At 38.5% G+C, this 23,971-nt stretch overlaps 1 protein-coding gene and 4 long non-coding RNA genes across 7 annotated transcripts in view; 1 reads left to right on the forward strand and 4 right to left on the reverse strand.

Annotated features, from left to right (window-relative positions):
• LOC126875318 (uncharacterized) overlaps window positions 1-23,045 on the forward strand; it is a 71,398-nt gene extending 48,353 nt beyond the window's left edge. For 2 of the 3 annotated variants that reach the window (XM_050638177.1, XM_050638178.1), the window contains exons 2-7: window positions 4,125-4,856; window positions 8,059-8,230; window positions 15,952-16,013; window positions 16,240-16,372; window positions 16,613-16,721; window positions 18,513-23,045. In XM_050638177.1, the coding sequence (XP_050494134.1) occupies window positions 4,125-4,856; window positions 8,059-8,230; window positions 15,952-16,013; window positions 16,240-16,372; window positions 16,613-16,721; window positions 18,513-18,611 (1,307 nt within the window). In that variant the 3' untranslated portion in view covers window positions 18,612-23,045. Of the gene's footprint in view, window positions 1-4,124; window positions 4,857-8,058; window positions 8,231-9,757; window positions 11,683-15,951; window positions 16,014-16,239; window positions 16,373-16,612; window positions 16,722-18,512 lie in introns of those variants that run through there. The other variant, XM_050638179.1, reaches the window with a different exon arrangement.
• Window positions 1,834-3,895, reverse strand: LOC126875358 (uncharacterized). The gene is made up of 2 exons (XR_007693364.1): window positions 2,901-3,895; window positions 1,834-2,646 (listed from the first exon to the last, which is right to left on the reverse strand). It is a non-coding gene; the product is annotated as an uncharacterized LOC126875358 (long non-coding RNA).
• LOC126875359 (uncharacterized) lies at window positions 5,933-7,149 on the reverse strand. Its single transcript, XR_007693365.1, has 2 exons — window positions 6,634-7,149; window positions 5,933-6,563 (listed from the first exon to the last, which is right to left on the reverse strand). It is a non-coding gene; the product is annotated as an uncharacterized LOC126875359 (long non-coding RNA).
• LOC126875352 (uncharacterized) lies at window positions 8,070-9,643 on the reverse strand. The gene is made up of 3 exons (XR_007693357.1): window positions 9,563-9,643; window positions 8,388-9,503; window positions 8,070-8,293 (listed from the first exon to the last, which is right to left on the reverse strand). It is a non-coding gene; the product is annotated as an uncharacterized LOC126875352 (long non-coding RNA).
• On the reverse strand, window positions 11,459-13,881 carry LOC126875387 (uncharacterized). The gene is made up of 2 exons (XR_007693399.1): window positions 13,099-13,881; window positions 11,459-11,494 (listed from the first exon to the last, which is right to left on the reverse strand). It is a non-coding gene; the product is annotated as an uncharacterized LOC126875387 (long non-coding RNA).
• Window positions 23,046-23,971: the final 926 nt, after the last annotated feature.

The raw sequence follows: 23,971 nt of genomic DNA on the forward strand, positions 1-23,971 counted from the left end.
TATAAAAGTGTAGAACCAGTCATTTTGACTGCTGTGGTATTTCTAGTGTTAGCATTTAGCGATTTAGCGATCGATCCGGAATTTTCCTGATAACTGATATCGTCATATCGAATGATACGTACAAATTTTGAAAATGTGTGGCAGGTTGTACAAAACGGGGAAACTGGTTAATTGGGGGTCGATAAACAGATTGCAGCACCCTCTTACACTTTGACAAGAACCAATTATATCGACTGGTATTAATATAAGTAGCCTTGATACAAAATTATTTTTAGTTTGAATACATAAAAAACAAAATAGAATTCATTATATTATTCTTTTAGTTATCGTTGCGAAAGTCGTTACGTCATTGCGGAAAAAGATATAACGCGAAGTAGGAATTTTAAAATGAAATTGTAAAACCAGTCAATTTGACTGGTGTGATAGTTCTAGTGTTAAACACGCCTAATTTCCCCGGCACGTATCTATCCAATGAATCATGGCAACGACGATTACATGTTAACCGGTTGCTATCTTTCTACGTGACTTGTGGCAAATCACCTTCGACTCCGCCATCCACCAACTCTTAATAAATTCACGATGCTATTATAGTTAGCAGCGCTATTACGAGGTCGCGGTTTTTACAGAAACACTGGCAGGAAATATATTGGATTGGCAACTAAGTGGTTGCGGGTTTTGTCAATACCATCTAATGAGAAAATCAGCAATCACTTAGTTGCTAACCTAATACATAGACCAGAGTTAAACCGTTCATTATCGCGAGCAATATCGCGTATAACTTACGACACGTCTATTACTGGGACAAGGTCGTCGTGAAATCTGCAATGTCCTCTGAAAAACGATTCCGGTTGAGATCGGATCGGCTACGATCGAGTTCGTGCTCAATAGATCGCGTTCGTGTACTGTATGTACAATCGATGGATAAAGGAGGATTCATCACGTTGATTAATTAACATTTTACCGACTGATAGCAGATTAATCGGTTTTTCGTCGTTGACACTTACCGACCGTCTTTTTGTCGCCGACAATCTTTCCCATTATTTGAACACTAATTTGTTATTTATTACTAAAGTACCTTGCTCAATTGCGTCAGTTGCGTTGCTTTATAAGCTTCCACAGTTTTATATCAATTTAAAAAACATACCGTTCGCGATGAACGAAAAGAATGGTATTGGAGAGTCTAAACCGAAACAGAGCCAGCGCCAGGGAGAATCTGCGCCTGAGCTGTTGGTCGGACATGCATCGTATGCTGTTGATCCGCTAGCAGTCGGTAAAGTGTTAATGAAGCATAGGAAGAAATAGGAACACTGATGTAGCGTTTTTCTGGAGCAATGCCATTTCTTGAATGTTAGGTTGGCAACTAAGTGATTGCGGAGTTTGTCATTAGAGGGTAATGACAAAAGCCGCAATCACTTAGTTGCCAACCCAATAAGATGTTGTATTCTTCGATTACTTTCATCTTACGAAATAGACGATTCGCTAGAAACAAAAAGCAGCTATTGTCGAGTTTTCTGATTTTCACTAACACGTAACAACACAACAGTGGAATCAATGGTATAAAAAATCATTTGTGTCATGACTTATTATATTATTGAGTGAGAATTATCTATTGAGTTGGCAACTAAGTGATTGCGGGTTTTGTCAATACTACCTAATGACAAAATCCGCAACCACTTAGTTGCCAACCTATTACTTCTATAAAAACAATCTGTCGCGAGAGTTACAAGTTTGCGATGTAATTAGAAATAATTGTACGATATAAATACGCGCATAGTGATCGTGTAAGATGATAAATATTTTGTTTCGAAAGATTGGAAGGAATATATCGTTGAATGTCACGAAAACAATGTATTGAGCAGCAATTATGAATGTTATTGCATTCCTTTGTTTTCCTGGAAAAGCACGATTAAGACTTGTGATTTTCTGTTGATAAGACCTTCGATTTCAATACACAGAGAGAACCACTTACATCGATAATTTACAAATACCGCAATCTCGTAAGAAAATAGATGGTTTCATAGAATTCAGTCGATGGAAATCTCACTGTCGCGAAAAACGGATACGAACGATGGATAGGGTGCAACCTGATCCAATCGTTGGAAATAATCGACGCGAGGGTGGCAGATGGTTTTAAGGGACCCAAACGCGGAAAACAATTTCTTTTCGTGGCAAATATTTTACTTCCAAACAGAGCACAATGACAGCCTATGGTCGAATAGCGACACAATGGTTTCGTGGGTTTAACAAGGAAAAGCCTTGCATTTTGTGGAAGTGGCCTTTTCACAAAAGTATCCCGTTCACGTGGCCGTGTTCTCTGGTTTACACACCACCTCGATTTTTTCAAGAGGCGCCAACCCTCGAAACCGCGTGCTATCCATCGAAAAATATTTACCCATGGACATTTATATACCACGTTCCCCGACGATTTTCCATTTTCGAAAAACTTTTCTCAAGGAGACGTGTGACATATATCGATGAAAATCTCGTGTTTTTTGATCACATTCTGAGATATCGAATTGCCAGATATTCTTCTACCCTTTGTACTGCTATGTCGAGTGTGACCAGTGGACATCAGTTTTTATCTCAGCAGCTCCTTTGTCGAGTCCCAGTCGACATTGTTTCACGTCCAAATCAATAGATTGCATCCTGGAAATTGTTTCAACATATATCATACATTTAAAAATTAGAAAGTACAACAATAGTGTGAATAAAACTGATATTTAAATGAATTTCTTTCCTCCTTTGTTTATTTAAATTCTCTTATTTTTTAGTTAAAGTAAATTTAAATTTAAATAAAATTTAAATAAAATTCCCAGTGCAAAGGGTTAAAGATAGTAAATCGAGGTCGGCGAAAATTGAAGAGGTTAGTCGCGTGCGATGTGAACGTTACATTGTCGTACAATTTTCAGTGTATACATATGTATTGGGCTTCTTGTAGATCACTGCTTCAAATTAGGACCGTCGGACGTCAGCAAGGGTTAATTGCAGCTATTTCCATGATAAAAGGAACGTAGAGCAAAAGACTGCATGAATCACGCAACTAGATTCTCTAGATGCAACCTAAATTTCATTTATAACTACTAACAACGACCACTTTTACTTCGATAAACTACACAGCCACCTATCGCAACATTTTCTAACCTATTAAATCGGCAATCAAGTGATTGCGGGTTTTGTCATTAGATAGTAATGACAAAATCCGCAATTACTTAGTTGCCAACCTAATATATGAATCGCTTAATCCTCCTTCGAATAGATTGAGGTTAGAAATTCTACTGTGCTTAAGCGACTGCTGCTATTTCGAACTGAAGCTACATTTAAATTAATCTCACACGAATACAATCACTTTTCTATATAAATCCGTGATATTAATTTCTGTCGATGTAAATATCAAGTGTTTCATGATCGAAGCAATTCGAGATTATGAAGATATCGAATGGCACGTAATGTGCAAAGAAACACATAAAATATCCAAAGTGAAATGTTATTTAGGTTGCATTTGTTAAAATGTGACACTGCATAAAGATCGACAGTCCATTCATAATTCCGCGTTAATTTACTAATTGAACTAGTACACTTTTATAGTATAAAAGCACAATTGCAAGATCGTTTTCCTACAATTGCAATTAATCATCGATACAAGCTATCGCACGCTTCTCTTCGGTAACTAAGTGATTGCGGATTTTGTCAATAGATGGTATTGACAAAATCCGACAATACCATCTATTGACAAAATCCGCAATCACTTAGTCGCCAGCCGAATATTTAGAAGAATCTAAAATAAAAAATCCAGCCGCTATTTTTACCCAAAAATTCAGTATTCCTCGATCCCTTCCGCTAAACTAAATCGCCTAAATTTCTCCGGTGAAATCCCCTCCCTCCCTCCCTCGATATGCACTTACCACGATATAGAGGGCCCTGCATGTGGCCAGACGAGAAACCACCCGCACATACACGCGTCGATCCTCTCCAAGTAAGGATATATTATTCGGTTGCTTGTGTTCGGTTGGCACGGCGTGTTTAACTACCCCCGGGTGTGCGTGGATCAGCCGGCTAGATGAAGCGGAGCCGGGCCGAGATAAAACACACTGTAAACGGCCGGCCGGTCGGATATTTGGTTACAGGGAGGCGGCGGCACGTGCGCCGCAGCTCCGGGCCAGGTGGTGGAGCTCGTGCCGTTGAAGAAACAGAAGAGGCAGCAGCAGCGGGGGTGGGAGGCTACGTGGACGGCCTGGACGAAGGAAGGGGAGGATGCGATGCGGTAGGAGCGAGCGTGCTCGAGGAGGTTAGTTGCTCACCGGTGGCCGATGGCGAGGTCTGCTGCGGCGACAGCAGTACCACCACCAACTACAGCCACCGTCGTCATCACCTGCATCATATACATCGTCGCTATAGTCATCGTCATCAGCAACAACAACAACTACAGCGTCAACGATGTCACCAACGAAGGGACAGCGTGGCTAGCAACGAGCTGGTCGTCGACGAGGAAGCCGACGATGAGGCTACGTATCAGGACCAGGCTACCGCTGCTCCTCCTCATCGGGACATCCGTCACGAACTCCACCACCTACAACATCATCATCATCTGCATCATCACCATCACCACCATCACCACCCTCACCATCACCATCATCATCATCTGCATCATATCCATCAGCGACTGCGGGACGACAGACCGCCTTGCGATCGGGACGAAAACGCCGATCGCATCGTCCGGACCACCAGCAATCGCCACGCGGATGGTACCACCGCCACCGACAACCCTGCCACCGTCACTGCCATGACGAGAGGATGCAGGATCCCGCCCTACCTCGCTACTCTACTCATCCTCTCTTATACCCTCTTCGGTATAGCAGGTTAGTGCACGAGCCTTTTTTCTCTTAAGTTTGTCCATTTTTACGTCCGGTTGATCGTTATCGCGAGACGATAACGTGAAACACAGTGGTGGACCAGTGAAGTGATGAAATGATCTCGAGAATGAGCCAGTGTTGTCGAGAATTGTATCTGTGAAAACGATAAGATTGTAATCGTGTAGATCAACTCTGTTCGTTCGCAACATCGATCTAAGAAACTTTTGGAAAGTTTGAACGTTTTTGCAAATTTTATTCAAATTCGACCGACTAAGATACTGTCAGATCGCAATCTATAGGGTTGACAACTAAGCGATTGCGGATTTTGTCGTTAGATGGTATTGACAAGGTCCGCAATCACTTAGTTGCCATGGAAATATACAAGTTTGAAACGCGTGTCACGTAAAATTGCAAAGGAAGGTATTACCGTGTGTTGATATAATTCGATAACGCTGAATTATAAGGTCAACAAATTACGACGTACACAGTCGATAAGTTAGCGTATACAAAGCGATCCCATTGTCCGTATTTAGAGAAGGCGAACTCGAGTGGACGCGTGGCAGCGACAGATTGCGAGAACGCGACACGTGCGATGCTTCCCGAGACCCTAATCGCTCGTAACAATTACGTACATACCGCGTGAATTATTCCGGCGAATTTGTACACATATGGCCCTGTAAATGGCCCTCTAATCTTTCTGAAGCGCATAAAAGGAAACTGGACAAAAAATGGAAGTAATTGAAGGAAATTGCAACAGAAAGTGGAAGTTTGCAAGAAACCAAATATTTCCCCAAATAACCGGGCATTTCTCTCTGTTAAACTTTGCAATTTTCAACTAACTGTGTCCAATAAATGGTTCCTTTTTGAAACCATAGTACCCATATAAAATTTACGATTATGTATTGTTCTTGTCGCGAATAAAAGATCATTCAGACACGTTTAGTCAAGTGGCAACTAATTTTAGCAACTTGGCGTGTGCCAAAATTTAGTCGGTTAGTTTAGTAAAACGTGGTAGTAGTTTAGTCAAGTGGCAAGTAATTTAGCAATTTACCGTATATGAACACTAAAATGTAATCAAGTAATTTAGTAAAACGATTTTGTCGTTTATTATGTTCTTTACAAGCTTCCAAAAATTTCATTCTTTTTTGTCCATTTCAAACAATTTCCGAAATTGCCCGGAAAATAGTTTTCGCCTAAACGATTACCAAATATCCTCGTTTCAAAAGATGGAAATCTCGACAGCTACCAGGTGCAGTGTACTTGACCAGATAATCTAGAAATTTGAATCTATTTTAAATCTATTGAACGTGTTTCAACGAGCCTTGATATTCTATGTGATGTTTATACAAATAACAGACGATAAATTCCACTGTAAATTCGATGTACGCGTTTTTAAAGTAAAAACACGGGCAGAATCGTGTGGCATCGACCGTGTTCGACGTATTGCAAAATTATAACAGGTGACAGATAGAGCGAGGCTCGCATGGCCGGATGCAACGTGCGCTGCGGTTCTGCGTAAGAACGTCGATGTTGCTGCGAAGCTCGTGGCTCCTGGCGCGTCTCTCTTATTACCCGGCGGCCAAGTTTCACGTGGCGTGCGCGAATATTTTCTAACTTTCGAATTGTTCGATGGTATGGCAGATTAATGCGCCGAGTATCGAGTGCCTGACGTTCCATTCGATCCTCCTTGTCCGTAAGGTGGCATCGTGTCTCCTGTAAAAAGCATATACGATCCATTAGCTATGGAAAATGCGACAAAATGGAATATTTCAAATTTTTAAACCTCAGAGGGCGAGCAATCTTTCTGCTAGATTAATCGAAATGAAAAACTTGCGAGATACTTTCGATGGTTGAGGCGAAACTTTCGACTAAATATCGGGATAATCAGGTTACCCTAACACTTTGACTGCCACGCCGAAATCACACGTTTCGCAGAGGGCGCCACGGGAGTATTTTTATTATTCAAAGCATATAATGGCGCAATAATAGTAAATTGATGACGCAAGACAACATTCTTCCCCAATGGACCGTTTATCTTATTGGTGGTCACAGGTGGCGCCTTGGTAATAGTTAATAGCGACATATTATAACAAGGCTTCGTTTATTTCAACAAACCATTCGCTTTCGTTGTTTCGTCGTAAGTAAAACGTGCAGAATATATTGTTAAAACGTGCAGAAGATATTAGTAAACAGTATTTGCTCATTCTGTATATAATAGTAAAGTATGTGCACACTTCTAATTTCAATTATATGATTATTTAATCATATAATTTACAATTATTTTGTAAATAATTTACAATTATTTTGTAAATAATTTTACAATTATTTACAATTACAATTATTTATTTACAATTATCATCATTTACAATTATTTAGCATTTACAATTATTTTCTAAGGTGTGTTTATAATAATATTCGTAGATTTGTTCTCTCATTTTTTTTTTTATTGATGTCCCAATAAAAATGTTTAATCGTTCAATGGGCACTTTTTATTTCAAAGTATCTTCTATTTACCGGTTATATTGAAAATGCCCCAACTGTAAATTTTCATTCAATTTTTGCAATTGTAAAAAGTCGAACCAACGACCACACAGTGGCGGCGTCGCAGGAGAAACCGTGGTGGGTCATATATGACCCAAGTGGCAGTCAAAGTGCTAATTACGACTTAATGATACTGATAGGAATCGGTAACGTGACAAAAGAAGATGCCGATGGAGGATAACAGAATGGGAAGAAGGTTTTCCAGTTTAGCTTTTACGAGGCACAAGGAGGGAGGAGACGATCACTTAGACCGGCTCTAAAATACCGGACCACCCTTTGTGTTTGCCAAACCTGGAAGCCGAAGGAATTTCTAAAGCGGCTATTCGACAATTCGTCTCTCCCTTGTGCCCAATAATGGGATAAACGATGGTTGGCTTTTGGTCGTTACACAACTTAATCGTGCAAATTTGCCGCCAACATGTTCTCAGCTTTCTGGCTGTGCTTTCATTCGTCCGCCATCGTGATTTCCTCAATGGACAATGGCTGCTTTGAAAAGGCGACCTTTTTTACAGTAAATTTCACAGTATATTTCGATGGAATCGGCGTGGAAATATTTTTAGTGAAAGTAATTTAGCAGAGACGTTTGAAGTGACTGAAACAAGAAACTTGAGAAGGTATGCGCTGGTGATTCTATGGATGATTAATTTTGAATGATTTCTGTTGACAGACGCCTGTTCATCGCGGTCGACGCCGAAACCACGGCCACCGACGCCGACGCCTCGACCGAACATCACATTCCACATGTACACGTGTCCACCGGATTATGCGGAATGGTACTGCTTGAACGGTGCCACATGTTTCACTGTCAAAATCGTCGATTCCCTCCTTTACAATTGTCTGTAAGTACGCCGCTGGTTCATTTCTCTTCCTTCATTTTTATCAGAGAACAATTTTGCATTTCACTAAAAAAAATAAAATAGTCAAATTCGAGGATGATATCCTTCTGGGGTTAGCTGTCCACATGTTATTTAGCAATTAAGTTAGAAAAATATTTACCAAATTGTAAAGTGCATATTAAGTAATAAAAAAGAGAAAAACTTTTGCACTTGTTCTGCAAGACGGTAGGAGTTCAAAGTATTGGATTAGCAAACTAAGTGATTGCGGGTTTTGTCGTTAGGTAGTAACGACAAAACCCGCAATCACTTAGTTGCCAACCTAATATATGAATCGCTTAATTCTCCTCCTAATAAATTGAGGTTAGGAGTTCTACTGTGCTTAAGCGACTATTGCTATTTATTGGTGTAAATATTGACAAAATGCTGAAAAAATTGTAAAAATATAGGATTGCACGTAATATGTAAAAAAACATATAAAATAGTGAAATGTAATTTAGGTTTCATTTGTTAAAATATGAGATTGCATAAAGGTCAACAGTCCATTCATAATTCCGCGTTAATTTACTAATTGAGATACTGTGTCGATATTACTATAGTGCTTCAAAGAACACGAAGTAGTATAAAAGAACAATTGCAAGATCTTTTTCCTACAATTGCAATTAACGATACAAATTATCGCACGCTTTTGTTCAGCTTGCAAATTAAGTGATTGCGGATTTTGTCAATACCACCTAACGATAAAATGCGCAATCATTTAGTTGCCAAGCCAATACCATACCAACAGACCTTTCACAATCGAATCCGCTATTAACCTTCTGTACAACATTCTACAAGACCTTTCCGAAGGAACCACACACGATCTTCACCTCGAAATGTAATCGTGATGAAAGACCACACGCGCATGAGAATGCAGCCGCAGCATTCTGCGAACGAGACTTAGTTTAATGGCAGATATTCGAATCACCGTTTCATTCGATTCGCATGCTTTTCGTATCCGATAGAACAGCCGTTAACCGATTATTACGTATCGTATCTATCGACTATAGCGCCGTGGTTACCGTTCATTTTACAAATCTACCGTAAACTATGACAATGGCAGGTTACGTTGCAGATTCGAACGCCGTCTATCCCATCGAGCCTTAATTTATACTTCGTTTAACGCGATCGTAGTCCGCCTGGGAAAACGTTACTTCATAGAATATAAAGAAAACACATAGCGTTTCGTTTGCAGCACCTTTTAGCGTCGTTTTCGCTGATAACCATCGATCGTCCATTCCTGTAATCAACGTTACCTAGTTTCAGGTATTTCTGCGTGCCTGTCCCGAGATTGCTTACGTTTAAAGTAACTACTCGGGATGATTTACGACCGTGTAACACAGTGACCATTTGCGTCTACTTTTCCCCGATTAGCCTGTTCCCAGTATATCCTTTCGAAGCTTTCTATAAACGACATAGAAATTCACTTTGCCAACGCTCGATCAAGATTTCTTCGACTTATCGATCGGTTTGCAAACAATCCGCCTTGTGTAGCCGAGTTGGAAACCGACGTCCCATTTACCGGAGGGTCTCGTGGAACGATCGCTTTCCAAGAGGAAGCAGAACTATCTCACGGTGGAATGATTGCGACACGGCCGTATCACGCGTGGAATTTCAGCCGCGAAGACGCTTTGGAATATTACGTAATCAGGCACACCCTTAGTAAATAGCAGCCACTTGGAATGATCGTCGAAAATACGGTCGAACGCCATGGTTCCTCGCCATTAAATCTATCGATTATCGAAAGAGAATCTGCTGCGAAAGAAACAAAAAAAATTCAACGTTGATTCCTAATTCCGCGATGTAAATCTTAAACATTGTTGCCGACCACGAGTAAACTCGTGATGCGCTTTTTTTCCGTATCAGTGCGCTGTTGGAGATGATGCAGCGCAATTATTGGTCAGCATATTTCAAGCTGTGTCTCTCGTTTATAAGACCAGTCAAGTTGAGTCCTTTGTTGTAAAAAAAATGTCAACGATGACGGAACCTACCAATGAAGAATCTTTCAATGAATTATACGCGGATGTTTGTCTGAGTGATTGTGAATCAGATTGTGGTGACTTGGAAAATGATACTGCATCAGAAGATAGCGAATCTGATATTAGGTCACCAAAATATCATTAAACCTACGTGCATATTACAATGCAATTAGCACTTTTTCCGATAAACTGCACCTTGCTCGATGCATATAAAATGTACTGTACCTATCTGCCAGAAAATAAAACAAGATACAACAAATTTCTACTGCAAGTAGCTAGAGAATGGAAAACTATGGATTCCAAAGAACGCAGCATTGCACCTGACACTTCTCGAATTTCTAAAACAGCACCTTGTTATAATGATGCACCCTTCAGGCTTTCCGAACAACTAAGAGACCACGTGTTAGATAAAATAGTCACTGGCAGAAAAACAAATCCGACTAGAGCGTGTAGAGTGCGCTGTTCAAAAGGAGAACACAGCGAAACTAGATATATTTGCAAAAGCTGTTGTGTACCATTACACGTAGGAGATTGTTACACTGTTTATCATAGAAGAAAGAAATATTCAAAGTTGAATAATAAATCAAATTTATTAAAGTTTATTTATATTACTTTACTTGCACGAATTACGAAATAATAGCCGGTGACAATGTGTTAAAAGTTCCAATTTGATTACCGACTCGACACGATTGCATCTGCATTACCTTGGTTTACACCTGTGGCGCCACTGACAATAGATGCGCAACTTATTTCACAGCAATTTCAAAAATTCTTTGCAACGAGATTCCCTGAGGCGACTAGCACCAATTCCCAGAATCTCGAAATGTTCTGGACGAATGCCCGACCACGCGTATACTTTCGAATGAAAGGAATCATCGGATCCCCGTGAACATTACACGGCAACCGACTTTTTTCTCGCTCACGCACACCCTCCAGGTTTGAGAATCGCATTGACATCAGCATGGCTGGAACAATTGCAACGGAACCGAAATGGGAAAAGGTGGAAAAAAGGATCACCGCGTTCTTCTTTCGCCATCGTCGACGTTAATCCCTGGTTACGTGCCGATGACACGTACCGAGGAATTCCTGTGGAAATCCTATGGAATGCCATCAATCGTACGAATCGACTCCTTTCTTTGTGGCCATTGCGATGGTCATAAACCGACACGTTCTTTAACAGATCTCTTTTCTCTTGGCCCTCGAATAGACCGCCCGGTTTGAAAGTTTTGTTGCCGATCGATTCCTGTGAAAACTAGCAAAATAGTCCATCGGTTAATGGCCCATTTTTTTTTTAGACAAGTTAAGGTTACACGAGCGATAGTTTGGCATAGAATCTTTTCGAAGATGTATTTGCTAAACGACAAGCACAGAGATACGTATGAAAGAACGTCATTTATCCTGAATTATTTTTTAAATATATAAAATATTGATTTCATTTTACATATGTCCAGTTCTTATAATTTTCCTGTCCTTGCCTTACAATCTTCCTAATAAAAGATCATTTTCATATTTAATCGATATTCCAATAATGAAGATTCGACCGTGTCAAATAACCTCACTTTTGCACTGTACTTTATCAGCCTTGGAATGTCAGTGTCATTCTATAGAAAACTTGCTCAATTTGAAAGTTTCGTTGCCGACCGATTCCTGTGAAAGCTAGCAAAATAGTCCATCGGGTAATAGCCTGTTTTTAGACAAGTTAAGCTTGCACCTGCAATAGTTTAGCATAGAATCTATTAGAGGATTTGTTTGTTAAGCGACAAATACAAAGATGATCGAATTACTTTGTTTTCCTACGAAAGAACATCATTTATCTAGAATTATTTTATAAATATATATTGACATTTTATCGACCGATAGCTGATTAATCGGTTTTTTGCCGCCGACGCTTACCGACCGATAGCCTACTAATAGGTCTTTTTTGTCACCGACGTTTACCGACCGATAGTCTATTAATCGGCTTTTTGTCGTCGACGCTTACTGACCGATAGCCGATTAATCGGTTTTTTCCGCCGATGCTTACCGACCGATTGCCTATTAATCGGCTTTTTGTCGCCAACAATCTTTCTCATTATTTGAGTAGTATTTATTATTTGGTACTAAAGTACCTTGCTCAGTTGCGTCAGTTGCGTTGCTTTGTAAGCTCGCACAGTTTTATACCAATTTGAAAAACTTATCGTTCGCGATGAACGAAAAAAATGGTATTGGCGAATCTAAACCGAAACGAAGCCAGCGCCAGGGAGAATCTGCGCCTGAGCTGCCGGTCGGACGTGCGTATGCTATTGAACCGCTAGCGGTCGGTAAAGTGTTAATATTGATTTCATTTTACACATTTCCATCTCTTATAATTTTCTGTCCATGCTTTATAATCTTCCTAATAAAGGGCCATTTTCATATTTAACCCTTTGCACTGCTATGTCGAGTGTGGCTCGATATCAGTTTTTAACTCAGCAGCTCCTTTGTCGAGTCCCACTCGACATTCTTTCATGTCCACCTTCTTTTAAGAAACGTGCGAAAGGAAAGCAGGATTGCATGCTGGAAATTGTTTCAAGATATACCATACACTTACAAATTAGAAAATACAACAATAGCGTGAAGAAAACTGGTATTTAAGTGAATTTCTTTCTTCTCTTATTTTCTAGTTAAAGTAAATTTTAAATAAAACACTTAAAAGTTAAAAAGAAATTGAAATAAAATTTCCAGTGCAAAAGGTTAATCGGTATTCCGTTAATGAAGATTCTACCGTGTCAAATAACCTCACTTTTGCAGTGTATTTTATCAGCCCTGGAATATCGGTGTCATTCTACAGAAAACATGCTAAATGCAAATTGCTTGCAATAAAAAGTTATTCCTAACCATGATCGAAGAATCTTCTGATAATATCAGGCTTTAATGACGAAGTTTCTAATACAAGAATAAACATTATTCATACACGCGCGCCATGAAATCGTGGACAGTATCTCAATCAGCGTTTCACCGTCCATGCACTTGGCTAACTGGCGAACTTTTTACACCGCGAATAACTCCAATTCATCAGTTTCCATGCAAACGACCGAATACATGGCGAAACGAATAAATAATCGCGTCGGAGGCCGATTGCTCTCGCGAGCATCGTACGTGCTACTTTTTCCTCGTTCGCGCTCCCATAATTTCCGCGGAACGAACAACAGGATTCCGTGAAGCGGACGGAGAAAATTCCTGCGGTGGAAAGTGCTGGATAATAAACGTTTCCACTTTCTTGCCGGCATGTGCGCGCGCGTTACGAAGACGAAGAGGACATTTGCTAACGAGACCAGTGACCCGGCACTCGACGTTCCACTATTCGCTCTTGTCTCTCGATCTACGTTGATCTGTGGATCGACCAACCTACCTGACAGCTATGAAAAATATAATTCTGCGCAATTTTCTGCGCCATTTGTAACGTGTGTTAGAGATTTGTTCACGTTCAGGCGGTCACGTGTTGGCGCGTTCCAGCGCCCACTATGACGTCAAATACGAGAAACGCGGAGGAAACTACTAGATTTACGTGATCCGGACGCGCGCAAATCTCTTTTCATCGTCGACACCGGTTATAATTAAGCGCACACTTGAGAAATCTACTGGAAGGCCATTGATTAAATCGATAAGCGGTGCTCTGAAAGTAAGCCACAGTGTAAATTATTACGCCATGTAATCGCGTATACGCGATCTTGCTGCTGCATATAGCGGTTTAATTGCATTTGTGTGCACTTATTTTCGTTGTGTAAGGTGTTTAATAATAAGCGTAATATCGATGTAACTACAAGATGTAAGACTCGTAAACCGTTGCCATTGATAATAGGGCAATTCAGTTAGTCTTGTGTCTAAAGTTACAATAATCATTAATAATTACTAATGTTACAGTAATATTACTCTGACTATCTTTTTACTTTGTAAACATTGGAATATTCGATATTGCTCGATCATTACAAATTTCATATTTCAGGGCCGGCGCAAGGCAGGTTGTTGAGCGGGTTCGCCGGAACCCGGCCCCGCGGTCTACGGGAATTACTCAATTAAAAAAACACCGATTTTGATTAACTTTTTACAGAATGACGATACCATTAACAGATGCAAGACATTTTTGTAGTAGCGATGAAAATCATGAAAAGTCAGTGTCGTCATATCCTGCAAACTACTTTAGAAAAAACAAATCCAGACGCTTTCAGAGAAATGTACTTTTCAGAGAAGTTAAACTACATCAATAGTTTTTTGCAAAAGTCATACAATGATTACAGATTTTCTACTTTCATTGAATCATTTGCCCCTTGAAAGCGAATTATGCATGCGAAAAAACATTGCTTGGATTTGTTTAAAAAACTGCTTATAAACAATATACAATACGTAACAGCATTTGTAAATAAATTTGTAATTGCTCGTTGTAAAATTTAAGTGTAGGATTTCAATGTGCACTCAGGGCCCGCAAAAGGTCACGCCGGCCCTGCTCTGAGAACGAGTAATTATTTATTGCGCTTGCTCGCATGAGGAAGTATCGAGGCCTTGATACGCTTCAACTTGCACGGCGAGTATCGACGTGTTACGTTATCGATGATAGACACCTCGCACAGCGAATTAGCCGCGTTTCCAGCCGAAACTATGGTAAAAGGGGGAAGGGCAGGATCTGTGTCTCTCGGTAGAAGCGACCATGTAATGTTTCGTTGCGTGGGAGTAACGGAAGCGTTGCTTAACCGTTTTAGTGGCAGCGGTTTTTAAGAATCCGTGTCGGATTGTGCCATGCAGCGGGATAGCACTCCGTTCATTTATTCGCGAGAAATGCCGATCGACGCGATCACGCTGCTCTTTTATTTTCGTTTATGCAGGCAGCTTACGATTATTCGAAAAAAGAAAAGTAATTATGACTCTGATATGACCGGCGACGAGCTATTGGCTTGGTAACTAAGTGATCGCGGACTTTCTCATTTGGTGGTAATGAAGAAATCTGCAACCACTTAGTTGCCAACAGTTAAGTGCTCGGTACCGGGAAGCAAAAGAAGCGAACGCTTTGATGAAACGAAAACTATGGTAGCTGGCGTATGATCTGCGTTTATCGTGCATCGTTATCAGCGAGTGTGTCTGAAAGACTATTGTGCGTGACCAGGATCTGACGTTAATTCAACGATCACAGGTCTCAATTAATCGTAAATGTTGTTCGGGTTAATCTGGATGAAACGAGCCAGCATTCGGCTAATTATTCCGCTCCAAGGGCGAATCATGATTCGGCGGTACCGTTCCATGAAATCGACCGTGAGAATCCTTTTAATTACCGGGTTATTACGAGCCTTGCGTATCGATACGTTCTAGAAACAATCGTTCCTCTCTACAGTTTTTACCTGTTCCTTATGTTCTTTTCTCTTATTTTCCTTGATCTTCCTTTTTTATTCTTTCTATCCGTTTTGATTTTGCTCCTCTCTCCTCTTTCCACACACTTCTCCTATCTCCTTTCGCGCTTTTCTGTTAATAATTAAGTGTACTAATTGGGTGGTTCGAGCCATCGCCTACCTATCTGATTAATGCCCGATACTAAAAGCGATTCGTGCCTAAAGAGTACGTTTTATAGCTTCCTGGATTTCTTGCCGCGTTTTACGGAAGTGCCGCGTACGAACAATAAAGTACCGACGTGCGTTCTACCGCTCTTTTATCCGGCCGATGTACAACACCGTATCTAACCAGGTTCGCTTTCTTTTCTTGCAGATGCGCCAACGGTTATATCGGGCAGAGATGCGAGTTTAAGGATTTAGATGGTTCCTATTTACGTAAGTATCTGCCGTTCTCGATTCTCCTGTTGTATTCCTGGTCGCCGCGACCAGATAGTTTTATTCCATTCTAGAGTCATGCTACATAGCAAGAGCCGACTATAATGCACTGGGTACAATGTAAATTCAACGAACTGGCTTGTTCAATCTGCAACGCGTGTTACAGGCAGTCCAAAGGGACAAGAAGCTGTGTCCGGTGACTAGGAAAGTGACGTTTTTGTTACAGCTTCCCGGCAACGTGTAATGTTGGAGACAGCCAGCATCGCCGGTGGTGCCACGATAGCAGTATTCCTGGTCGTTATCATTTGCATAGCGGCTTACATCCACTGTAAGCGAAAGCAAAAGGAATTACGGTCGAGGTATGTAGTTTCCTCTTTTATCATTATGAATTTTTCTTCGTCTATTTATTTATAGCCTTCCTTTCTTATCTTCCTCTCGCCTGGAATGATGAAAGTGATAATTAAAGCAGATTGATGACTTAGACATGGTTGATATTTAGATGAATTATAAAAAAGCTAATTCTCGTTCATTTCATAAATCTTGCATGGTGGTTGATGAATGCGCAAATTTCACATTCGACGTTATTTCTGTGCCAACAGTAATTGCGTCGACACGGTGGATGGTCCTGGCCGAGATCCGGAGTTAAGGCCGTTTAGCAACCGCAGCCGCTCCCTCATGATCTTCATGACCAAGAATCCTAATAGCTCGGTAAGTGTAGCACGCGTGCACCTGTGTATCGATACTCCTATGATTTCGTATCTTTTCACGCTTCACATGGCCTGAGGATATCTCCTGGCATGAATTTTTCCTCAGTGAAATTTGTCTATACCCATTTTCCATAGCTCGCATATTATTATTTGCGAATCTGTATCAGCTATACTTTGGACACGATTTCTTTACAATTGCCGTGTCGTACAAAGTACCAAAGATCTGATGCTTGGAACGTTTAATAATATTTCCATCTATAAAAATAAATTATATATATATATATTATACTATATTATGTTTTATATAATATAATTATCTATGTATTTAATTAACAGATAAATATATATATATAAATATTTCACAGGATATATTTATATATAAATATATGTCTGAAGATTTAAAAATAATATTTTATATAAATTATTGTATATGTATAATTAGTTATATATTAATTACTTTCTTCAATTTATTATTTAAATATATATATTTAGATTTATAAACATATATATTTATATATATATGCTTAAATATAATAAAACCACTTTTTCTCAATTTTTTCAGTCTTTATGAAAATTTCCCAATTTTATCAAATTTTTTTAAAAAATTTATCAAATTATTTAAATGTTTAAAAACTATAAAAATTAATAAATTATTCATAACATTTAATAAAATTAAATAGTAATTTCCATTATATTTTTATTTAAAAAAAATGGATTTTCAATCTTTATAAAAATTTGCCAATTTTATCCAATTTCTTAAAAAAATTTATCAAATTATTTAAATTTTTAAAAACTATAAAAATTAATAAATGATTGATAAAGTTATATAAAATTAAACAGTAATTTCCATTATATTTTTATTTTAAAAAATGGAAATTACCAATATAATAATCATAATCAATATTATAATAAAATAATTAATTAATATATATATACCTATATAATAAGATCTATTTTTCCCAATTTTTTAACTAAATTTCCCAGGTTTTTCAATCTTTATAAAAATTTGCCAATTTTATCAATTTTTTTAAAAAAATTTATCAAATTATTTAAATTTTTAAAAACTATAAAAATTAATAAATGATTAATAAAGTTATATAAAATTAAATAGTAATTTCCATTATATTTTTATTTAAAAAAATGGAAATTACCAATATAATAATCATAATCAATATTATAATAAAATAATTAATTAATATATATATACCTATATATAATAAGTTCTATTTTTCCCAATTTTTTAACTAAATTTCCCAGTTTTTTTCAATCTTTATAAAAATTTCCCAATTTTATCAAATTTTTTTAAAAAACTTATCAAATTATTTAAATTTTTAAAAACCATAAAAATTAATAAACTATTCATAAAATTTTATAAAATTAAATAGTAATTTCCATTATCTTTTTATTTAAAAAAGATGGAAATTATCAATATAATAATCATAATCAATTTTGTAATTAATTAATTAATATATATATATACGTATATATAATAAGATCTATTTTTCCCAATTTTTGAACTAAATCTCCCAGTTTTTTCAATCTTTATAAAAATTTGCCAATTTTATCAAATTTTTTAAAAAAATTTATCAAATTATTAAAATTTTAAAGACTATAAAAATTAATAAATTATTCATAAAATCTTATAAAATTAAATAACCAATATAATAATCATAATCAATGTTGCAATTAATTAATTAATATATATAAATATATAATATTACATAGAGAGAATGATTGATCAGAGAAAGTAAAAACTTGTTCGCTAAGAACCTTTCGTTTGTGGTGTTCTCAGGCGGCGATAGAGCAGACGAGAATGCCCGGATGGAACTGCCCGGAAGCGGAGTCAATGAGAATGGCGTCCATCAACGAAGGCAAGCGTTCCAATCAATGATAGAGTCAGTCCGGTGCCTAATTCCACTACACGAACCAAGGCGTCCAGCGTAGAAATCACCGACACCACGTCGACGGAAGGGAATCACTTTCACCCAGCTGCTTTCTGTCTCCGTCCATGGACTACGTTCTCGCGGTGACGTATCAGAGAGGAAGGAAGAGAGAAAAAAAAATCCATTGTGAACGTATTGCTCGACGATCGTGTGCAACTTTGAAGAGCCTAGCTTCGTCGTAATTCAATGTTTATTTGTGCCTGAATTATCCGGTCGACGAGTTTCTTGCATCGTTAAGGATCGTTTGAAGAGGAAAATCGTTTAGCTCGAGTTCGAGCGGTGCGTTTCTTCACAATGGAAGATCTCGTTGGCAAGACAGCAAGAGACGATCTCCTCGTTGGCAGCTGAAAAAATCGATACGCGGACCGGGATCCTCGGGATCGATGATTCGCGCGAGATCTAGAAAAGCGTAGGATTAAAAAGGAAATACGTAGCCGGTAACTTTAAATAGCTGGACCTGAACAGCTGGAAGAACAAAGGACAAGAAAGTAGACAAGAAGGCAAGCTTAAAAATAAAGCCTCTGCTGAATAGGTGACTCTCTTAATAGAAAGAAAAAGTAGGGAAGAAAGAGAGAGAGAGAGAGAGAGAGAGAGAGAGAGAGAGGAGAAGAGAAAAGAAGCATTTAGCGCGAACGTAACGGAGAAGAAGCATAAGTAATTTGTTCCTATCGGAGATACGAGATAGTTTAGAGCAGACAATAATAACCGGAGAATAATTACATAACGTTATTAGTATCGGTTAAGATAAATGTACCAGTTAAGTTTCGACGAATAATCCTCTGCTAAGTAGAAACGTTGCTCGTCGTAGAATATATTTGCTCGATTTTAATCGAGAAAACGCGCAGAAATAAGTCCCCTCCCTCAGATTTCACTGTTTTATTTTATTCTCCTTTTCCACAAACTCCTGTTTCCTGTATGTCCGATTTCGTTCGCTTCTTTTTTCCGTATCCTCACGCAGAAATCGATCCTTCGATGCAAGTTCCATGTTCAGCACAAGTTTCTTATAAATCAATACCACTGAAACGCGGAAAATAGAACGAATTACGTATCAGAAGCGTTAGCAGATGCAAAGCATTCGAAGTTCTAAATCGTTGAATGTCAGACAATTTCTCTTCTTCTACACTGGCTGATCCAGAAGGCAAGAAATTCGAAAATTCTAACCGTTTCTGTCGTTCAGTTTTCTTTCTTTCAATGTGCCGAATCGTCACGAAAGTTATGCGTCACAGCGATAATACAACGTTGATTCGCGTGACGGGCCAAAACTCGATCCTATAAGTGTGTTTCACTGTAAAATGTTCGTTCAATACAGACGTAATTATTTATTGGAAAGTTTTCGTTAAGTATATGTATTTTTTGTCCGCACAATGCCGTACGTGTAACTTCATTTAAATTCGTAATATAATTTAAATTCGGGTGGTAGGCGTTAGCGATTGTGAACGCCTTAACATGGTGAGAAAAGAAAAGAAAACGAACTCGAGGATGGTGTCTCTGTACGGTGTTAAAACCTAGCGAAAGGAAAGTAAGCCTCGTTGTAATATTCGTTAGATCGTCGATAAAAATCGATTGAATTCTCGAAGACGAATGCACGAGTCGCGGTGGCGTCGATAGCGATCGTGTCCATCTATCGATTAAGATCGGAATCGAGCGCGCTGCAGAGCAAATCTCTGTTTCTCGCCTCTCTTCTTGTAAATAGTAAATTATCCACATAGGGCCAGCCGATTCGTTTTCCGTTAAATTTATCCCAAGAAAGATTGGGCCGTTGTAGCGGACAAACTACAATTATGACGACGCTGGTCGACAGCGAGTTCCCATTTCTTTACGGTGACTATTGACAAATAAATTTATCGGGCAACGAGTCGGCCGGATGACAGAGTCGATTGTTCGCGCGGCGTGCTCCTCTCAATATAACCAATAGAACTATCTCCATTCTTCTTTTGAATTTCGAAAGGAGTCGAGGATTCGTTTAAAACGATCGTTGTCGAACGCTACCGCGACGCCATCTTATAAAGTTCACAAAGAAGCACGATATGTTATTTGTTTGGTCGATCATAACCTAACACCCTGCAAGGATCGATCCTGTATTCGATGATGATTTGTACATTTGTAGATACTGTGCCGTGGAGTGAAGAAGCTTCCAAACGCTTTGAAGAAACAGAAAATGAAACGTCTAGTATACTTTTGTGTAACGTGTATAAATAATGTGTCGCGCGATCATGACCCGACGACGCTTTCGTTTCTTTGCTCGGCCACGAGCCTCGTGTTTTCTCTTTCGTTATGAAGTTTCAAAGCTTGAATGACTTACAAAACGTCGTAGAGATGCAGTAAGAGCTGGTAATCTTCCTGGACAACGAAAATCGGGAAGAAGAGTCGAAAGAAAGAAACGAAGGAGAAAACCGAAGAATACGCATACGTACGTAGAATTAGAAAACGAGATAGGTTCCGAGACGAGAAACGCGTGAAGCTAGGTGGCCTAATGTGTATTTCTTTTCTTTTTTTATTTTCTGTTACGGGCACGAATTCGAATCGTAACCGTACGCTGTAATTTATTATAAATAGTCGTAATTATCGTGAAGAAATCGTAGCGTGAATATGGAAAAACTCTAATTTAATTATTCCCCAATCTTACTTCTCTCGTAACTTTGTACTTGGTTCCTAATTTATTCTTATATTATTTTCTTTCCTCTAATTATTAATTACCACGATTATTATTATTAACTTACTAATTTACAATCATTAGTTGCGATCATTTAATTATTCTCCTTTTATTATTATTACCGAACCACGATTAATCAATTTATTCCTAATACTACCGCGTATTATTTGGTTAACACGATATTTTTTAAGGACACGCACTTATTATTTATAAACGAACGAACGAGAGAGAGGGGGAGAGAGAGAGAGAGAAAAAAGCTATGTAAAAAAAGGAAAAGAACGAAGAGAAAAAGCACGCAATTTCCGACGCAAGTGCGCCTGTGAAAACCGCATAAGACTCGATAAAAAGCTTGCGTTCCGACATCGCACAGGCATTCGTTGAATATCGTAGTATCTGCGTTGTTCTTCAATCGAGAACGCCATTTTCCTACAATTCAGTCAGCCAGCACACAGGTTTCTTTCCATAAATGCAACGTAGTAAATAGAACCAGCAATCGTTGAATCAACTTCTAAACACTGTTCCACCGAATGTTCGAGTAATCGCTTCTAACGATCATGGCCGGTTCCTCGTAATTCTTCTAACTGATCGTATCGCGTTTCGAAACGCATCAACGTGCATCGTGAGAGCGATTACTCGAACCCGTCGATACCGAAAAATTGAGCAACGAATGGCAGATTGTTGAACACGTAGGACCTTTGAAACGTTTCATACGGGAACGATCGCAAGTGAAAAGATTCGTAGGTAGACTTCGATTGTCAGCTTCTAAACGTTAAAATATCGTCACGACCGAGTGATTGCTTGACCACGATCTTTCTCTTTTTTTCTTTTTAATTTACACCCTATCAGTCATCGAGGGAAAACATAACTTTAATTTTTGTCGAGAGAAAAGATAAATAAACCAGAGAGAGAATCATCGTCGGGAGCAATGACTTGGGCTTGTGACTTAGCGATCGTTTAAGCGTAGACAGTGGTAGCATTTTAGTACATCAGACAGCGCCGTAGCCGTGTATCGCGAAGATCAAGACGAAGAAGAGAACCGAAGGGAGGGAAAGAATAGGAAAAAAACAGACACGAGAAGGTTACGTTGCATTCGGTCGGGAGAAAGAGAAAGAAACAGAGAAAGAGAAACAGCTAAACGACGCGAAGAAATTTCGGTGAATTTTTCTTTTGGGTCAGCGTGGTCAGAGAGGTCTTATCCTAGGAGAGAGACCCGACGGGGAATGGTTTGTTCCACTGACCGGTCGATCGGAATCGACTCGAGGACACTGGAATCACAAAATTCTTAGTGGAGTACGATCATTCCGATCGATAACTGGTCAACTCTACCGTCGGCGACCGTCGCTCAGCCCGTTCGTATCCTCTTCTTTCCTTTGTTTTCTCTTGTTTGCTTCTTGCTTTTCCGTTTCCGTTTCTTCTTAATATTCTGTTTTCCTTTCTTTTTTCTTTCTGTTTTCCTTTATTTGTTTTAATTTTTAATTTCCGGACGGAAATCTTCGCGCTCAGACGACACGCGAAAGGTCTCCAAGTGAAATTTGTTTCTTTTTTTCGTGAATTGCGTGCGCTTTATGACGGCGGATGGTAGGTACCCCGTCCGACATACCAAATCCGTACTTTCTGTCGCGATATATGCTGTTCGTTGTAAATGTACCAAAGACAATGTCGATTAACTGACAAAATAAAGGTAGTTTATTTATAAAAATGTTTGAAGAAGAATGAAAAAAAAAAGAAAGAAAGAAAATGATAGAGAGAAAGGAGCGGTGTGCACGCGGATAACGCGTGTATGATCTGCTTCGAAAAAATCGAACGGTAAGAACAATGAACGAATATAACGAGGATAATATAGTTAACAAGAGTTATCTATCCAAAGGAAAAATGCTGCTAAAGTGTCATTTAGCTAGAAGAGATTGATCATTGGATTCGCAATGTTGCATCGAAACATTGTTATTATTTTTGTAAAGAAACTATGTACATGTATTAACTTAGCGTGCTCTGCGTATGGAAGCTTACGATATGTTGATTATTATTACTATTATTATTATTATTGCTATTATTATTTCTATTATTATTTCTATTATTATTATTATTATTATTGCTATTATTATCTATTTTTATTATTATCTATTATTATTACGATTATTATTATATTGAAAGGAATAAAAACTTGTACTCTTGTTTCCCGAAATGGTTAAGTAGTATAAATAAGCGAGATCGTACATGTTGCTGCAATCATCCTTTAAACTTTAAACACTTTCCCGCCATTCTTCACTGATTGTTCCATAGGCTGCGCCACTGTCCTTCGCGTCCCTTCCCTTACAATTAGATAATAATACGTCAGGCAAATACGTGATTATAGTTGTTTAAAAAATTCTAGAACGTTTATCCTTGTATTTAAAAGAAGGAAAAGAATTGAAGAATGACATATATATATATAATATAATATATATAAATAATATATATAAACATGACGTACTAAGTTTCACCAAAGAGAGCACAATATTTAAACCTTATTTTTCGAATTTGATCACGCAGTAGTTCCAGCGTAGATTTGATCACCGTGATACGTGTAATCTACGCATCGAAAAGTGTTATATTTAAAATATTTCGTGTTTGAATTAGTGTCTGTGTATATTAATTCAATGACAAATTGTTCAAAGA

Source organism: Bombus huntii, chromosome 18 (assembly GCF_024542735.1).
Source record: "Bombus huntii isolate Logan2020A chromosome 18, iyBomHunt1.1, whole genome shotgun sequence".
Lineage (NCBI taxonomy): Eukaryota > Metazoa > Arthropoda > Insecta > Hymenoptera > Apidae > Bombus > Bombus huntii.